We start from the raw sequence: 18750 nt of genomic DNA, 5'->3' as shown, positions 1-18750 counted from the left end.
GCTTATCCTAGGAAACGTAGAAACATTTTATGTGGACTTAAAGGGAGAAGATCTGGGCTTTAGCTAGACTTCTGCCAATTGTTTCCTTTTCTAGATGTGTTGGCTTCTTCCTAGAGTAACTTTAGTTTCAACTTTTCTTACAGAAGACTTCTTGCTTTCCCTTGTTTGAGCATGCCTCCATAGATGGATTATCCAATCTTTTTCCTTCTATATCTCTGACCTTTCTGACACTAAATGAAACTCCTTGGTCACTAGTTCGCAGGTTTCTCTTTAGTGCCCTTCAAATAAATTAAAATGTAAGAGCCAACAATTAACTACTCCACTGGGGAGTGAGATCCCTCTCATGGGGTCAGTGAGATGCCCCTGTGCCCTTCAGAGGTAATGCCTGCTGCTCTGATGCTCAGAAAGGGGTGGTGCAAATCATCACTCTGCACCCATCATCCAGGCAACACAGTTCTATGGAAGGAAAGCTTGATAACCACCTTCCAATGAGTGAACAGTTCAGAGCACATTTCCTAAAATCATCCTGCCATATTTGAGTAGTATTCCCACCATCATGAATTCTCTATGATGACAGGGATAGTATCTTATTTGTTTGTACATCCTTGACAATAACTATAGTACTCAATAGACTCAGGACTCAGCACTTAAAAGGACAAATTTACTAAATGTGTCCTGTAGTGGAATCTTCCTATGACTAATGCCCTTTCCTGAGGGTTTCCTGATACCCTTTGGGTTTTCCTATTTCACCACTTACTGCACCTGAGAAATGGAGTGGTGTGATTTGAAGCCAGCAGACCTGGATACATAAACCCTACCACATACAAACCTTTTTATTCATTTGTGCCTCAATCCGTATGTATAATGGAGCCAATAGCAGATCCCCAGCAGGGCTGGCCTCAGACATTCAACATAGTGCCTGATTTTTTCAGGGGAACCGCGGAGTTGGCTTGGGTCTCCTTCTTTCTGCCTTTGTAACATCATTGGTTATTAACTATGTAGGGCTTTAAAATGAGGTATTCAAATCCATGCTTACATTATAACTACTTGGGGAAAATTATGTTTGTGGGTAATAGAAATGCCCACATTTGATATTTCTCATCCTGTGCTCCCAACATAGAAGGCTGCATGGTTTAGGGGCCGAACTTGGCCTTGTCATAAGAAGCCATATGGGATGACCAAGTGGTCCTGGGAGTCCTGGTTCTGACTCATTTCTACACTGCTCTCGGAGGTGAAAATGTGTTTGGACACAGAAAATAGACCATAAATCTACAACATTCATACCATATAAATGTTCTTGAGATGTGGCGTCATCTCAAGTAGGGGAGTGGGCCTTTAATGGTGAAATGGCAAGGAACTTCCACATGGCCTCAGTGTGTTCATCAGCTGTCTCCTTTCTGAAGACAACACACCTTCTACCTGTGCAAAATCGTCCCATGGACAGAATGCTTTCATTATAAGGCAGGGTTCCATGCGTGTAGGGTTAAGCCCAGTTACAACAACCTGGCAGACCGTTAAGACACACGTGTGCCAGAAAGGACTTCAAAGGCGTGATGCAGAGCCCAGGGGACTCCATGCAGCGTTTTTCCAGGCTTAAGAAAACAATGTTGTGTGGAAACTGTCAAACTCCAGTTTCTCAAAAATGGCTATGGGTTTGGCATGGAAATGTGTTTAAAACATAAGTAGGAAACTAATGAAAAAAGACGTTAAACACTGGCTGTGTTTTTCGTATGATGCAATACAGAGGGGAGGGTGGTTGGAAGCCAGAGCAGCAAGAACACGTGTGTAAAAGTGGTCTGCCCTCACCCAGATGGGCTGCTGTAAGGACAGGGGAGCATCTTGCTGGGAGGACCACTGAGAACTAGATTCAGTCTCCTTCCAGCAAAGACATTTGTCGAACTTTGAGGAAATGCCTTCAGGGGGGTGGAAGCTCAAACCTCATTTTCTGTGGACATCTGACCTGCCTTGCCTTCTTGACAGCGTGTCCTTGCTTTATTCATGTGTAAAATTAATTCTGTTTCCCACCTGCCAAAAATTAGATTTTTGGCCTTTACTTTACCATGGGGTTTTGGAGGAGGAGATTCTCTCCTCGTCTGCTGGCGGCCCCCTGTTCTGCAAGGTCGTCTCCCCAACACCTGCCCCACCCTTTGGCCCCATAATGCAGGGTGCTGGACACACCAAGCCACAGTACAATTAAATTGTGAATAACAATGATAGAGAAAAATAGTAATAGCATCACAATGGAAAGTACGTTTTGTGAAAGGGAATCACAGACTTCTCATCAGAAATTATGCCAGTCTAAATGCCAGAGGACAACATCTTTCACATTCTCCTGGAAAAAAATAATCAAGGTGTGATTTTATATCCAAAGGTATATATGGAAAAACATAAATATGGTCAAATAAAGATGTTCTTATATGAAACTGAGGGTGTTTGGCACCAGTAGATCTTCATGACACACAATATATATATTTTAATATTAAAGGGTGTTTTTCAGACTAAAGAAAGTGATTCTTGGTAAAAACTCAGAGTTACAAATAAAAAGCTCCTGAAATAAGATTCACCTCTTGACTATCTCTCAGTGAAGTTTTGTGAAGATATTGTGTCAGCTGGTTAGTGAGGGCGTTTATTTGATTGGAGAATACGCCTCCAGGTGTTAGTATGAGGGGCTTGGTTTGTAAAGATCTCTGAGCTCTTGAAAGAAAAGGCTAAATTAAAAGCATGGTGTCTAAGGTCACGCTAGCCAGGATGGCTCCATCAAAAAACTTGAAACATGACAGTGATGTACATAAATTGGAGTCCTGTGCACTGTTGGTGGGAACATAAACTGATTTTAGCCACTGTGGAAAACAGTACAGTAGTTCCTCAAACAATTAAAGATAGAACTACCAAATGATCCAACAATCCTACTTCTGGGTATATGGCCCAAAATATCAAAAGTGGGATCTTAAAAAAAGGTATTTGTTCACCTGTGTTCATGGCAACTTTATTGATAATAGCCAAAAGGTGTAAGTCTCCATCCTTGGAGAAATGGATAAAGAAAATGTGATCCATCCATACAATGGTATATTATTCAGCCTTCAAAAGGAAAGAAATTCTGACACCTGCTACACCAGTGAATGAACCTTGAGAACATTATGCCGAGTGAAATAAACAGTCACTAAAGAACAGATACTGTGTGATTCCACTTAGAGTCTGCCAGGTGCATGGCATAATCATCTTGATGGAGACAGAAGGTAGGATGGTGGTGACCCAGAGCTGAAGGGGAAGATGGGGTGGGGTTTTAGTGTTTAATGGGGACAGGGTTTTAGTTTTGCAAGATGACAAGTTTAGAGATTTGTTGTACAACAGTGTGAATGCAGTTAATACCCCTGTACTGTACACTTAAAAATGTAAGATGATCGATTCTGTGTTATGTGTGAGATCTGTATAGGAGATTGCAAGGAGAATGTCCCTCAGTCGTGTCTGACTCTGCAAACCCATGGACTATACAGTCCATGGAATTCTCCAGGCCAGAATACTGGAGTGGGTAGCTGTTCCCTTCTCCAGGGGACCTTCCCAACCCAGAGTATGTTATCTGTATTTTACCACAATTTAATGTTTTAAAGTGGGGTGTTATTTTCAGTATTATATATTTCTTGCAAATGGCTGGGTTTCTGTATTACCAGAGACCAACAGATGTGATCTGGAGTGAACCTGAAAACAGGTGGAGGTTTTATAAATCTGCCAACATGTGCAAGGAGAAACAAACACCCAGCCAAGTCATAACCACCACGTTCTGTCAGATGTTGGGAGTGCTTTGGAAGGGGAGAAAAATCACAAAGCAAGTGCTCCATGGGGAGTGGAGAGACAGTTGTGCTCCCTGCCAAGGAGGAGGAGGAAGAGAAGCAGGAATCTGATAGGAGTGGGGGTGGGGATGGTCACTAATATCGCCCTGGCCTCATGATAATAACTGCAATATCTCTGAGAGGTTTTACAAGTGGAGAATTCATAGTCTTGGAAAACCTTAGAGCAGCAAAAAATGGGACATCAAAGTCAAAGGAAGTTCACATGTAAAAGCTACAAATGATTGAAAGATTCCATTCCAGGGAGACTCACTTGACATGTAAATGTTTCATTCACTTAGTAGAGTCATTTCTGAGAAAAAAATGCATATAAAATGAGCTTCTTAATGAATCACATTTACACAATTTCCCATTATATAATCATATCATATCTGGTTATATAGTAGAAATCTACATTAAGAAAACACTTATTGACAATTAAGACATAAATTTCTAATAACTGTGCAAAGATTTAATATTAGCTAGATTGTTGAACCAGAGGAAAGGCCATCTGGGTAATGTTGGCATGAATTTTTTACATAGACAAACATACATATGTATGATTTACAAATGCATATATTATATATGGGGCATCCCTGGTGACTCAAGACAGTAAAGAGTCTGCTTGCAATGCTGGAGACCTTGGTTCAATTGCTGGGTTGGGACGATCCCCTGGAGAAGGGAATGGCAACCCACTCCAGTATTCTTGCCTGAAAAATCCCATGGACAGAGGAGCCTGGTGGGTTATACAGTCCATGGGGTCACAAAGAGTCGGACACAACTGAGCGACTGAGCACAGCGCAGCTCAAGAATGTGTCAGACAAGCTGGTTGTATTCTGTGGATCGGACCCAGATCTTTGTTGCATCTTTTTAATATTCCTCTTTGTTTTTAAACAGGTTGTTTGGTATCAAATCAGTCATCCAGACGGACTGTTCCAGCACGTGGAAGATCATTGCCAACCCCGACCTGTCCTGGTACCACCACGCCAACCCCATTGTCCTGCTGGTGATGTACTACACGCTGGCCACTCTGATCCGGATCTGGCTGCAGGAGCCCGTTGTAAGGACCAGAAGTTTTCATGGTCTTGTCTGCAAAGTAGCAGGAGACTCCGGGGAAAGGGTTCGTTCCTATCAACTGCTGTCTATAGTATATTCTGAAATAACTATTGTGTGCTTATCAGAGTGTTTTGTTTCCACACAGAGCCCTAAGCAAGTATAGATTCTTATCAGATCAAAGACCAGCCTCCCTGTGTTAGCATCCCCCAGGCTGCTCAGAGGGCCGGTAGTGAGGGCAGTGAAGCCTCGTTTTCATTGAGCACTCACTAGGTGCCAGGCCAGGTGCTTGGGCTGTTTACTTACAAGTGTTGTACCCATCTTAGAGATGAGGAGACCAACGGTAGATAGGTAAATCACGCACTTGCTGAACAGTAGAAATCAGATTCAAGCCCGTGTTTGCCGAAAATACAAGGGTCTCTGACCACCCAGGCTGTTGTCATGGCGACTGGAGTTTCCTAAATCTTAGACCTGTGACCTCTGATGATATGATGGGGATGTCCCCACCCTCGGTGGTGCTGTAACCCCCAGGGTCACTGGGCAGGGCTGAGGACTGGGCTCTTCCCTTTTGGGTTATTCGTAGAATGTGGTACGTTGGGGCACCATCAGGGAGGATGGCTTGTGGTCCCTCTTTTTTCCTTTTCAGTGACAGCAACTCCTGTCCCTTTCGTTCTCCCAAAATGACTGTGAGAAGCTCAGCTATGAGGGAGACAGGTTGCATAGACAGGGATGCTCTGCATCACCTCCCGGCTGCGTGCCGAGCGGAGTAGGGGGATGAGGGGCAAAGGTGAGATGCCAGGCTGGCACCTGCTCCCCTCCAGCTCCATCCACGTGGTCAGCAGCCAGGCCACCAGTGTACTGAGAGCGAGCCAGCGTCTCAGACCCCAGCCTGGGGCCACAGGTAGAGCATCAGCCCAGAGGAGGGGAGGCACTGAACGTTTTATAAGAGGAAAGGCAGCCCCCAAATACATGAGCAACCGATGGCACAGGCATCCTTATTTGCAGGGGTCTGCCTGCCTCCCTCTGTGTAGGGACCCCCACCCTGGCCCACTGTATAGGCATCCTTTTTGCAGGGGTCTCAGGTTTTACTTTCCCCGGACCCCAAGACGGCAGTGGTGACAGGATGATTCCAGGCTCACAGAGAATCCCAGTCACCTTGGTTACCTTTTCCTTTGAGTCTCTTCTAAGAACATGAGGGCACCAGTAAACCCCTTATAAGTGTTGCTGTGTTTGCTTCCTGCACAAACACACAGATACGGGTACATGTAGAGGCACACATAAAACTGTGCGAAAGAAGTTAAAATGTGAGAACTACTCTGAACAACATCTTAGGCAATGATGGAAATGACCTTAATGCCTTGGGGTTCGTAAGAGTCCCATTTGCCCCTGGCTTTCCCTTGGTGCCTCAGGCAGGAGCTGCCAGGCTGTTCCAGACCCTCGGGCCCCGGAGACTCTCAACCTCCTTGGCCCTGGGATGTCCAGGAACCAGGGAAGGCAGAGAGTGGGGAGGACAGGCCATGTTCCAAGACACACGGTCCACAGCAGGTCCTACCCTACAGCGTCTGCGGTTGTGTGCAGAGCAGGGTCTCATTCATACCAGGTCGACCCTCAGGGGGGTCGGTGTTTTAAATGGGGCTGGCACTCAGGACTTCCTCACCAAGGTGATGATGGAGGGCAGGTGCCAGGTTGTATTAATATCATGGTTCCAGGTGGCCTGGTAGGTGTCATGAAAAACGTGAGTTCTGCAGTAAAAGTCTATGATGTAAGTTTGAGAAAGAGAGGAACAAGTGTCTGGAGCTGAGTGTAAGACTCTGGCTCCCTGGGGTCTGGTGCCCTGTGTGGACACCGGGCCCCGGGAATTGGCAGCAACACTGAGCGCTCTCCCTCTGCCCGCAGATCAATGCGTGTAAGCGCCCTCTCATGGGGCATCTTTGTTGGAAACTATCCTCAACCACCAAGTGCGTACTGATCCTTCCTCTCTCTATCCATCTCTCCTGGAGCAACTGATTTAGGCCAAGGTTCGATTAGGCGAGCGGCAGTATTAGGCAGTAGCTGTGTTTTTGCTTACTGTTGCATGTAAGCTCTAGACGGTGCTGCCTTTAGTGAATGTCTCTTTCATGAGAGTCCCCTGGCAGGTTCCACGAGCAGCTGTGGCCTTTGTGGACCTTGCACGGCCCTCCCCCTACAGGTCAGAACATACATGGAGGCTCCTAATGGAGCATGGGCACCTGTTCCTGTAATTCACAGGCGAGTCTGCTGTCTCCGCCATTTATAAAGTGTCGGGATGAAAGCCTGTGTAGGGTGTACGTTACTTTACGAGATCAGCATGTGGGGGCAGAGACAAGCAGCTCTGTCTGGGCTCCCGGGCTGCTGAGGGACCTGCTCCGGAAACAAGGCTGTCCTGTGGATTATTCTGTGTCTCAGGTGCAGGAAGAGAGAACCAAAGAGGAGGACAGAGCCCTGGCCTGCAGCCCAGCACCCATCACGGCCGAGAGGAGGCGGAGCCTGTGGTATGCGACCCACTACCCCACGGACGAAAGAAAAGTAAGCTGCCAGGACAGGGGTTGTCTCTCATTTATTTTCTGCTTTTTATCATATTGCTGAATAGAGGCCATGTGAGTCCACGTGCAAACCCAGGTTGCTCAGTTTGCAGGGGCTGTTTGATGGTGAAGGTTAGGGTCAGACATGGGAGCCCAGTACTTGGAAAGGAAACCCCAGGCTCTGTCAGACCCAACCTTTGACAGTTCAGTGCTTCCCCCCGAAGCCTCTCAATCCCAGAAAGAGAGAGTGGTCTTAATTTTTAAAGATACTTTTTTCTTTAAAACAAAACAAAAAACAAAGCGATCCCTTGGCCCTGGGCAGTGACAGCCTAGGTGCTGGGATGCACTGTGGAGAGTGATTCTATCTTGGGGCGGTCACCGTGGTGACCACGACTGCTCACACAGTCACTGATGGGACACCGGCCTGTCTGTGTGGATATGAAGAGGAACCCCTCCCTCTGTCAGGGTCACAGTGTGGGTGCCGGGCCAAGAGCACAGCTGGGTGATTCTTAAGCTTTTCACCATTTGTTCACTATTTTCAACACGCCCCAGCCACTGACTTGTTACAGTGACCCATTTGCAATGTGGGGACCACAGATACTCACACTTCTCTGGTGGGGTCACATTAGGAATCAAGGAGGGGATTCTCTGATTAACTTGGTGGCAGTTTTTCTAAGACACCTGGTCCTATTTGTGCACCTGCCTGTCGTGGGCCGAGAGATGGGAAAACAGTGAATGAACTTCTCAGGGTGCTGCAGCCTGGAGGAGCAGCCGTGGTACCCGGAGACATCTAGTGTCCCGGAGCCCTTTTGTCCCATCACACACGTGCCAGACCGTCCTGCTCAGGTCATTAAGCCATGGTATCCATGGAGACAGCATGGCAGTTTCCAAGGTGAGGGCTGTGGACCACGGCTGGGGATTCCCAAGACCCTTCCTGGGATCCACGGGCCCGAAACAATTTTTGTAACAACATTTAAGAGATTTGCCTTTCGGCTGTGCTGACACTTGCTCTGATGGTACAAGAGCTCCAACCATGGCAGCCACGTGTGCACACAAAACAAAACAGAAAGGTCAGTTCCACTTAAGAATATTCTTGATAAACCAGAAATAGTCTTTGCTTTTCTTAAATCTCAACCTTGGGGCACACACTTCTTTAATATTCTGAGTGACATCAGCGGAAGACCCCCTGAAGTCCTGATCCCTCAAGGAGAAGTGCTTGGCTGGCGAGTGGACCCAGCTGCCATCCGTGTACCACAGGTCTATGTACAAGAACAGCTGATGGACAGTTTGGGGGTTTCAGGTGTGAGCTTTCGGCAGACAGTTACTGGAAAATAAATGGAGTGGTCTTTTGAGCCCAACATTAAAGATACACAAAAGCATATTTTAATAAGACAACACCATTCTTTTCACTATTATTTTAAAGATAACTATTTAGATAAAATTATTCATGTGAACAAGCCAGTTTTTAATGAATGAACAAGTGAATATTTTTAATGCCTCAATTTAAATTTCTAGCACAATAGATATTGATGGGTAGGACTCTCATAAGTAAAAGTTTTCAGGATCTTCAGTGATTTTTAAGAAAGTGAGCGAGTTCTGACCCAAAAAGTGAAAGAACCGCTAGTTCAGCAGATGCTTGTTGTTGGGGAAACTGGACCCCCCAGCTCTAATACAGCTGAAAGTCATAGCCATGTCATAATTCTTCTGTTGTGGACAGTATGCAAATATGAATCCTAAACTGTACTACAAGTCAAATTTTCTTTATTATGAAACTTCAGTTTCTTGAAAAGTCAACACTTTCAGAATCCTATAGACATCTCAAAGGGTCCTAGAAGTCTAAAACGAAGCCTCTAATTCTGTGAGAATAAAACACTTGAAAAACAGCATCAGCTTTTTCAGTCATGTGGTTAGTGACTGCTTGTTTATTGTGATGAAAAGACAGCATCAGAAACTGGAAATGGTTACAATAAACAGCAGCCTCCAGCTGCATCACTGTCCCTTTATGTTTTGCACTGTAATGTTAACACACTTGCATGCTCCCAGCTGAAGGAGCCAGTGCATGTGTGCTGAGACTTTGTAGCTGTGTGTAAACATCACATCACTTTCTGCTCACTTGTTAACATGCTGTCCTGTATTGCTTTTGCAGCTTTTATCCATGACTCAGGATGACTACAAGCCTTCCGACGTTAGTATACCCTAGAATTCTCATTTCTGCGTGCGTCAGTGATGGAAAGGGCACATAAATGGAATTAGCTCCTCTGAGTGTAGTTTAATGCTCTATAAAATTTTCATACGTTTTTGAATACTATTTTGCAGAAATTGTATCTGATTTATTGCTGTTAAAACACTGACTCATATAACATGAGCTCAAGTATAAACATATAAAACATATTTAAACTTTTAAAAAGCCACGTTGGAGGGCTTTTTCTCAAAAGGCATTTTGCTCTGCAGATATGGCTGTTCTATGATTTGAATAGGAAGTCTCACAAGTCTGTGGACACACGTGTATGTGTGCGTGTCTATGTTTATATGCATCTGCATAAATAAAAAATTGTAAAGCCAAATAAACCGGAGGGAAAAAGTAGGAGAATGTATTTAGTGTATGAGATGCTGCAACACGGGAGTTGCAGGCTGCAGTGTCAGGGAGAAACTGTAGGGTTGTGGCTAACCTGAGACTTTGCTTGTCCTGAGGGCCACGTGGGATGTGGGGCAGGTGGGATCAGGGCTGGGATGAGGGGAAGGGAGAGGGCAGGCAGTAGCTCCAGGCCAGAACCCAGTCTGTCTGGAGATCCTGTGGCTGGAGGAGGCCCAGGAGCTGAGGCTGGAGGGAGACCAGAGCAGGCCCTAAGCCCTCCAGCCTTTCCAGGCTTCACACTTCATACAGAGAGCAGGGCGCATGGCGTGGGTGCAGCAGAAGTGGGCCTGCTCAGGTTTGCCTCGTCCTGTGTGACTGTGGGGCTGGGTTTGGAGGGCGAGCTGGGCTGTCTTGCTGGCGGGCATCACTGCCCACAGTGCTCAGCTTCCCCTCGGCTCTGCAGCATCCAGTGTGCCCACCTAGCAGAGCAGAGGAGGGGGTTCCGTGCGGGAAACCAGAGCTGCTGTCCCACCTGCCTTTGCCCCACGCCCCCGGCAGGGCCTGCTGGTGACCGTGAACGGCAACCCCGTGGACTACCACACCATCCACCCCAGCCTCCCGCTGGAGAACGGCCCTGCCAAGGCTGACCTGTACTCCACGCCGCAGTATCGCTGGGAGCCCGCTGCCGCCTCCCCGGGTAAGGAGCCTGTGGGACCACGGCATGCAGAGCTCAGCATCTCTTGTCTTTGGTTTATCCTTCATTGGGTATAGTCCTCTTTCCTTTTCATCTCTAGGAGAGGTTTTTTTTTCCTTCCACAGTCAGTCTGATGAAGCCCATTTCCTTAGATTCTGCCTAGATTTTGCCCCTATATCCTGCTCTGTGCATTCCTGTCCTTGGTACAAAATAAGTGACCTAATGGAGGTAAGGGCTTCCCAAGTGGCACTCATAGTAAAAAAAAAAAAAAAAAACCTGCCTGCCAGTGCAGGAGACCTAAGAGACACAGGTTCAATCCCTAGGTTGGGAAGATCCCCTGGAGAAGGGCATGGCAGCCCACTCCAGTATTCTTGTCTGGAGAATTCCATGGATAGAGAAGCCTGGTGGGCTGTAGCCCATAGGGTCGCAAAGAGTCAGACATGACTGAAGTGACTGAGCACAATGGGAATAAACTTTGAAAAATAGAAGGTAAAATATTATTTTAAACAAGTCATCTTGTTTGCGGTGTTAAACCTACATGCATATTTGTGTTTTAGTCCTTTTGTAATTTGATTCCACTATCACGGTCCATAGTTTTGCTGGTTAGTGTATGAATGTTTTCTGGAAGAGTTCTTTTCGTCTAATAAGAAAACCAAAAGGCCCAAAACTTTGACTAGACCTTTCTCCCTTTTCCTTCAATTTATTCTGTTGAAGCACTAGTGGTAAAGAATTCGCCTGCCAGTGCAGGAGATGAAAAAGATGTGGGTTTGATCCCAGGGTCAGGAAGATCCCCTGGAGGAGGAAATGGCACCCCACTCCAGTATTCTTGCAGAGAGAATCCCATGGACAAAAGAACCTGGTGGGCTATAGCCCATGGGGTCACAAAGAGTCAGACACGACTGAATGACTTAGCACACAACAATCCGGTTGAAAGAGAGCTGCCTGTTACTAGAGAGGACAAATTTGTGCTTGGGATGCTTATATGAAATTCACCTACGTGCATAAATTGTTATATGAAATAATCTGTCCCTCTAGAAAAGAAGGAGGAAGACGATGATGAGAAAGAAGAGTTTGAGGCGGAGCGGAGCCGGGAGGAGAAGAGGAGTGTCAAAGTGCACGCCATGGTGTCTGTGTTCCAGTTCATCATGAAGCAGAGCTACATCTGCGCCCTTATCGCCATGATGGTGCGTATGCGCCGAGTCCTGACTTCCGCTCAGATTCCGCCCCACACCTTGCTCTGTCCTTGGGACAACGTTAGCGCTGGCAGGATGGACAGTGATGAAGACCCGCTGGCTCCAAGCCCCACCGCCTCCTCCCACCAGCGCGACTTCTTCATCTTCCTGATGTCTTGGCAGACAATGGCTGATTCTGTTAATTTTTCATGGGATCTTTATCCTATAGATTTCAAAACCATGTCCTCCTCTATGCCACTTAGCCTGACTTTAAATATTAATACCTGTCTCTCAAATTAACCTATCAAGTCAGACTGTCCCCTGTTTTTCAGATTTAAAAGGACATGGTAGCTTTTCTAAGTGGCTTTGAAGGTGTTCACAGTTAACAAAGGCCACTTTTATTTCTCTCAGATGATGAGGGTTATAGTCACATCTTGGATTTGAGTGAGACTGTTCCATTTGAACTGGAACAAATGCTTGCCAGCCTGAGCACCAAGCACTGGGTCCCCAGGAGAGTTTTCCGGTTGTGAGCATCTTCCCTGGAAGCTCTCCTCGGCAGCAGACTTTTAATCACAGCAGATCTCTTCTTTCTAGAGCAGTCCCTAAGCAGCCGGGTCTGTTAGGATGATAGGCGTCTTTATTCAAAAACACACAGTGTGAATATTCCATACCTTCAGATGATCCTAGAACTGCACACAAGAAGGAACGTGAAGCAGATTCTACCCCCCAGCAACCAAGGGTCGTGTGTGACTGAGGCCTTAAAAATGAGAGAAGTTTAACAAAACATTCCCACTTTGTTTTCCTCCCTTTTTCATCCAAACAGGAATAGTGTACAGGGAAAAAAAATTCTCCTGGAATTACAATATCTGTGCAGATTACTCTCGTGGGTCATCCACTCAAAAGTGGCAAGGTCAGATCTGAATTTCATTCTGGGATAAAAGCATTAAATATTACCGACCTTTGATAACGCCAGGCTTCCCTGGTGGCTCAGCGGTAAACAATCTGCCTACAATGCAGGGGACCCGGGTTTGATCCCTAGGTTGGGAAGATCCCCTGCAGAAGGGAATGGCTACCCACCCTAGTATTCTTGCCTGGAAAATTCCGTGGACAGAGGAGCCTGGACGGCTACAGTTCTTGGGGTCACAAAAAGTCAGACACAACTGAGCAACTTACACTTTGATAGCACCATTTCCAAGGAATACTATTTCATGAAAATAATTCATGACTTAATAATAGCTGTCAGTTTCTCACTTAATTTTAATAAAAGCAGTTTTAATTTCTAGTTTTTAATTTCCATATGTTTTAAACAACAATTTTAAATAACTCTGTACTTAAAAAACTAGCTTTGATTTAGGACACATTTGCAAGTTGCTGAGAGGAAGTATTTGTTCTGTGCTGACTTCATTCATTTATCTTATTTATCTCAATACTTATCTGCTTTCCAGAAGCAAAACAGACATAAAACATTTCAGACTTTGCAATAACCCTTGAAATTCCTGATAGTCAGGAATATGATTGAACTCAGCCTCAACTAGAAAATATTTTTTTAAATATGTTTATGTATTTTTAATTGGAGGATAATTGCTTTACTACATTGTGTTGGTTTCTGCCATACATCAACATGAATCAGCCACAGGTGTGCATATGTTCCCTCCCTCTTGAGCTTTCCTCCCACCTCCCACCCCATCCCACCCTTCTAGATTGTCACAGAGGCCTTTTCACAGAAATTTGGTATTGAAGATTACGGTAAGAGAGGATAGATTTCTTGAGGTTAATGATATTCATGAGCCTGACTTTCTAGAATGTTCTGGAAGCTGCCCTTTGAGATGTGTTCTAGGTCCGCTAGGGTTGGTGTGACTGGAGGATGTCCTGCCCCCTACAGGACAGAAGCTGAGGCTGGGCTCTCCATTAGCCTGGCTTTACTACTGGGGTGCAGACACCTGACACTCCATCTCCTCCTGGTGATTCCCTGATTCCTATCACATCTGTCTTCCCAGTGGGTCGGCTAAGGGGACCCCTGAAGCCAGCTCATCTGCTGACCCTGTGGTCCCATAGCTTCTGTTTCTGAGCCCAGCTTGGCCCCATTCACCCAGCACCCAGGAAAATAGTTGACCCCAAGCTGATTTGGAAGAATGGAGGAAGCACTTAGGGTTGCATTTCATCCAGCAAATCCAGTGAAAAGGAAGACATCTGGGCTGGAGGGCAAAGGGCACAGAGTGAAGCCATCCCTATCCTCGCTTGACCCTCTTCCCTCAGGAGGTTGAGGGCAGTGTCAGCTCACAGGGCAGCCTTTCTCCCTGCTTCTTCCCCTATGCAGCTAGGACATTTCTCCCATAGTTTCACCATGATCCTCCCCCCTAGTGTGAATGTCACTGACCTTTTCCTCGTAGACCACGTCTAACTCAGCAGGGTGGGGACTGCACCATGTACTGACCGCCCCGCTTTTTCGCCCTTCCCCCTGAAGGCCTGGAGCATCACCTACCACAGCTGGCTGACCTTCGTGCTGCTCATCTGGTCCTGCACCCTGTGGATGATCCGCAACCGGAGGAAGTACGCCATGATCAGCTCCCCCTTCATGGTCGTCTATGGGAACCTGCTGCTCATACTGCAGTACATATGGAGCTTCGAGCTCCCTGAGATTAAAAAGGTCCCAGGATTCTTAGAAAAGAAGGAGCCGGGGGAGCTCGCCTCAAAGGTAAGTGGGCAGGGAAAAAGAGGGCAGGGCATTCAGACAAAACCACAGTAATCAAAACAGTCATATCCAAGCAGGAACGTGCAAAAGTAGGTTCCAAGTATTCAAAGCTCCTTGAAATCATTATTTTTTTCCCCCTTGCCCTCAAGAAGATGTTAATATAGACATGTGAGCACTGTAAACAACTCCCCTGTCAGCTTTCGGAAAAGAAAGGGAGGATTCAGGGACTCTGTTTGCTGGGATGAAATGTTCTTATTCTCCCATTTCTGGGGATTTCTTAAAAATAAGGAACACTGTAGAAGTGACGGGGCTCATAGGAGAAATACATCTTCCTCTTCTACTTGTGCTGAGGTCCCAGGCAGGAAGGAGACCGCTGGCCCACGTCGGTTTCCAGCACAGGTGGTCCTGTGCATCTTCCTGGAGTGTCCCAGGCATGAAGGCACCCCGGCACTGGACCACACGCCAGCGTCCTCAGGAAGGAGATTTAAAAGCTGGTGACTTTCAGGTGCAATGTAGTGGGTGCCTGACTGTCTCGAGTGGACGGGCTTATGCAGCGTGCTCCCACTGAAGGGCAGGGAAGCGTAGTCGTGGTTGAACATGCTTACACTTCAGAGGCGTGATGCTCTGATCCCTATTGTCTCCTTCCAGATTCTGTTCACCATCACATTCTGGCTGCTGCTGAGACAGCACCTCACAGAGCAGAAAGCTCTCCAAGAAAAGGAAGCTCTTCTGTCTGAGGTCAAAATTGGAAGTCAGGAAAGTGAAGTAAAAGGTAATTAGTGCATGCAGTGTGACTGGAAGAAGGGCCCCAGAGGACATCCCTGGAGGCTCTGTCCCAGACCAGAGGGAGGCCAGGCGTGGATGTGAGCAGATAGATGACCACGTCTCAGGGCTGAGTCCCTGCCCACATGGGCGTCCCCTGGAGCTGCAGAGACCCTGGGTCTTCTGACCCACTCAAAAGTGATCCCCACTGCAGGGCATTCCCTGGGTCCTCCAAGGTCACAGCTTCTTGAGTGTTAGTACCAAGAGAGTGACTCAGATCTCCCAAATTCAAACCCTCTCACCTTTTCAAAATCGAATGTACCACAAAGTAAAAAAAAAAGGAAGATGATGTTTTGATGATCACTTCTATAGTTTTAGACCTCACTCCATGGGTCAAATGAGAGTCACTTGCTCCCTACCTGTGTGGGTGTGCCAGTAAATACAATAGAATTTAATGCTCGTAGAACAGCTTGGAGACCACTAGTGAGGTGTGTAGCATTGTCTGAAAAGGAAGCCGTAAATGTTCTCAGAGGCAGGGCTGGTAACCTTCAGATTAACCCTGTCAGGAGGAGAAAACCAACTCATCTTTTTCTTATAGTTTCTCATTTAGACCTAAACACTGGTTGTTTTTCAGCAACAAAAGTCTTTAAGGTTTGAATCTTGACTGTTTGAGTTTGGATGTCTGTTAACACAGTGATTAAATTCACCGGTTACTTTATGTAAATAACAGTTCACTTAAGATCAACAGTTACTCTGACCTCTCACCCCATGTGCATTCCCCTCACTCTGTGGATCTCCTGGTCATTCGAGTAAGTTATTCAAATGGTAGGTCACCTTAGGACCATAAAGATGAGTCCTATATGTTAGCATATTTTAAAGTAAGACCAAATAAGCTTTTACTTCCAATGCATAAAACTATTTTTTATGCATTTAGTTAAATTTAGTTAAATTATAGTTAGTCCTGAAACCTAATTTAAATTAAATTATATTTGGCTTCAACTCAATTTTTTCATTCTATAAAATCATACTTTCTGGTTAACATTATTACCAATAACCCAGATTCAGTAAAATACTGCTAGAGGCACATTGTAGTCAGAATCTGAAATTGTCAGAGTTAGTTCGGTTTGTGTTATTGTGTCTGTTTATTTCTCTCGATCCTACAGTAATTATAGCTATTGAACAATGCAAGTGAAATAGGTGTTATGAAAAGCTTGTATAAAAATATTACAAAATGTGTTTCTTTTATGTTTCAGAAAGGTTAGGAAAGTGAACTGTGATTAGTTCTATAAATTCTGCCTTGTTTGTTAGAACTGTCTAAAATTATTTTAAATCATATGGTAATGCCTAACGTGTGTGGCATCCACCTCACACGGGTCAGAGTGTGTGGTTCTGGTCCAGGGACCAGCTCCTCATAACAGCAGGGTCTTCTGTTTTGAAGATGATGAACAGGATGTACAGGGGGACAGCGAGGCTCAGGAGAAGGAGGAAGAAGAGCAGCCGAAGGAGGAGCAGCAGGAGCAGAGAGAGGAAGAGGAAGAGGAAGAAACGGACGAACAGGATGTGATGAAGGTGCTAGGGAACCTGGTGGTGGCCCTGTTCATCAAGTACTGGATCTATGTCTGCGGGGGAATGTTCTTCTTCGTCAGCTTCGAGGGTAAAATTGTAATGTACAAGATCATCTACATGGTGCTCTTCCTCTTCTGTGTGGCCCTGTATCAGGTGGGTGCTTGTGGCCGCCAGGTTGCCATCCTCGCATCTGTCCAGGGGTATGCCTGAGCGGCCTTCGGCGAGGCTCTGAGTTACTGTGACCTCACAAATACATCGTGTAAGGGGGTCGATGAGATTCAAATACTATAGCTAGGAATCCTAAAGTGAGGAGTGAGCCCCTTCCACCTGTTCACTAATTTGAAATGTTATGTTCTTAAAAAGTCAGAAAATTGGTTAGGGTGGCATCCTTGTCTTGTACAGATGAATGGATAAAGAAGATGTGGTAATTTATACAATGTAATATTACTCAGCCATAAAAAGAATGAAATAGTGCCATTTGCAGCAACATGGATGGACCTAGAGATTATCATACTAAGTGAAGTAAATCAGACAGAGAAAGACAAATACCATAGGATATCACTTACATGTGGAATCTAAAATACAGCACAAAATAACTTATTTCCAAAACAGAAACAGACCTACAGACATAGAGAACAGACTTATTGTTAACCTAAAGGTAAAGTGGGAGTAGGGATAAAATTGGGATTTGAGATTAACATATACACACTAGTATCTATAAAAGAGGTAAACAAAGACCTACAGAATAACATAGGGAACTATACCCAGATTTTGTAATAACCTATAAAAGAAAAAAATCTGTATATATATAATATATATAATACATATAGCTGAATCACTTTGCTATATATCTGAAACTAACACAACGTGCGTGCATGCCAAATTGCTTCAGTTGTGTCTGACTGTGACCCTGATGACTGTAGCCGCCATGCTCCTCTGTCCATGGGATTCTCCAGGCAAGAATACTGGAGTGGGTTGCCATTTCCTTCTCCAGGGGATCTTCCTGATCCAGGGATCGAACCCACATCCCCCATATTGGCAGACGGGTTCTTTACCATCTGAGCCACAAGGGAAGCCCTCAGATTCCAATCTCCGTTGTCCCAACTCTATGAGCAACACAGCCTCAAAAACTAAAAATGAACTGGACTTTGCTTTCAGACGTGTGTGAATGGAATCACCTGTTCTTGTTGAATGCGGCAGGTATTTTTGTGAGCTTTCCGCTAACATGCCTTTTCCTCATCTGCTGTTCACCGTCTGACCCACAGGTGCACTATGAATGGTGGAGGCGGATCCTGAAGTACTTCTGGATGTCAGTGGTTATCTACACAATGCTGGTGCTCATCTTTATATACACGTATCAGTTTGAAAACTTCCCAGGCTTGTGGCAAAACATGACTGGACTGAAAAAAGAAAAGTAAGTAACTGTGCTGGACAACAGGGTGGAAAGTGACCCACCAGGTGAAGTTGCGAGGGCGTGTTGTTCCAAACACCTTGCCAGGAAGGAGGTTTTAGTAAAACCTGACGTCATCACTGGCTGTAAGTTCCTCCAGAACAGAACACATTGGTCTTGGTTTTTTTGGGCTCTCATGACTTAGGCCTGAGCTTTTGACACATAATATGTACTCAGTAAGAATTGACTGGAAAGTAAATTCTGAGCCCCTTATTTGTGAAATAGCTTTTTCTAGTGTTTCATGTGAAGCTCACCTGCCTGGCTCCTCACAGTCATGTGGTCTCCCTTCCTAACCGGAGTCTTGTAACACAGAACATCAGCCTCCCTCCTGGATGGAGCCAGTGCTGGGATTCTAAGGAGTTGTTGTTCAGTTGCTCAGTCGTGTCTGACTCTTTGCAACCCTCTGGATTGCAGCACACTAG

General features: G+C 45.6%; 1 protein-coding gene across 6 annotated transcripts in view; it reads left to right on the top strand.

Moving 5' to 3' along the window:
- PIEZO2 (piezo type mechanosensitive ion channel component 2) overlaps positions 1–18750 on the top strand; it is a 241604-nt gene that overhangs the window by 157207 nt on the left and 65647 nt on the right. For 4 of the 6 annotated variants that reach the window (XR_006338207.1, XM_043889593.1, XM_043889595.1 and 1 more), the window contains exons 8-16: positions 4722–4944; positions 7302–7421; positions 9564–9602; positions 10551–10689; positions 11722–11870; positions 14323–14553; positions 15199–15322; positions 16751–17031; positions 18144–18292. Coding sequence is in view for 5 of the 6 variants with exons in the window: in XM_043889593.1 (XP_043745528.1) it covers positions 4722–4944; positions 7302–7421; positions 9564–9602; positions 10551–10689; positions 11722–11870; positions 14323–14553; positions 15199–15322; positions 16751–17031; positions 18144–18292 (1455 nt within the window). In the remaining variant the exon portion in view is untranslated. The remainder of the gene's footprint in view (positions 1–4721; positions 4945–7301; positions 7422–9563; positions 9603–10550; positions 10690–11721; positions 11871–14322; positions 14554–15198; positions 15323–16750; positions 17032–18143; positions 18293–18750) is intronic. The other 2 variants (XM_043889594.1, XM_043889596.1) reach the window with 1 other exon arrangement.

The sequence above is a fragment of the Cervus elaphus genome, chromosome 27 (genome assembly GCF_910594005.1).
Source record: "Cervus elaphus chromosome 27, mCerEla1.1, whole genome shotgun sequence".
NCBI classification, from domain to species: domain Eukaryota; kingdom Metazoa; phylum Chordata; class Mammalia; order Artiodactyla; family Cervidae; genus Cervus; species Cervus elaphus.
Note: the sequence above shows the minus strand (reverse complement) of the source record. Positions and strands in the feature narration are given on the sequence as shown.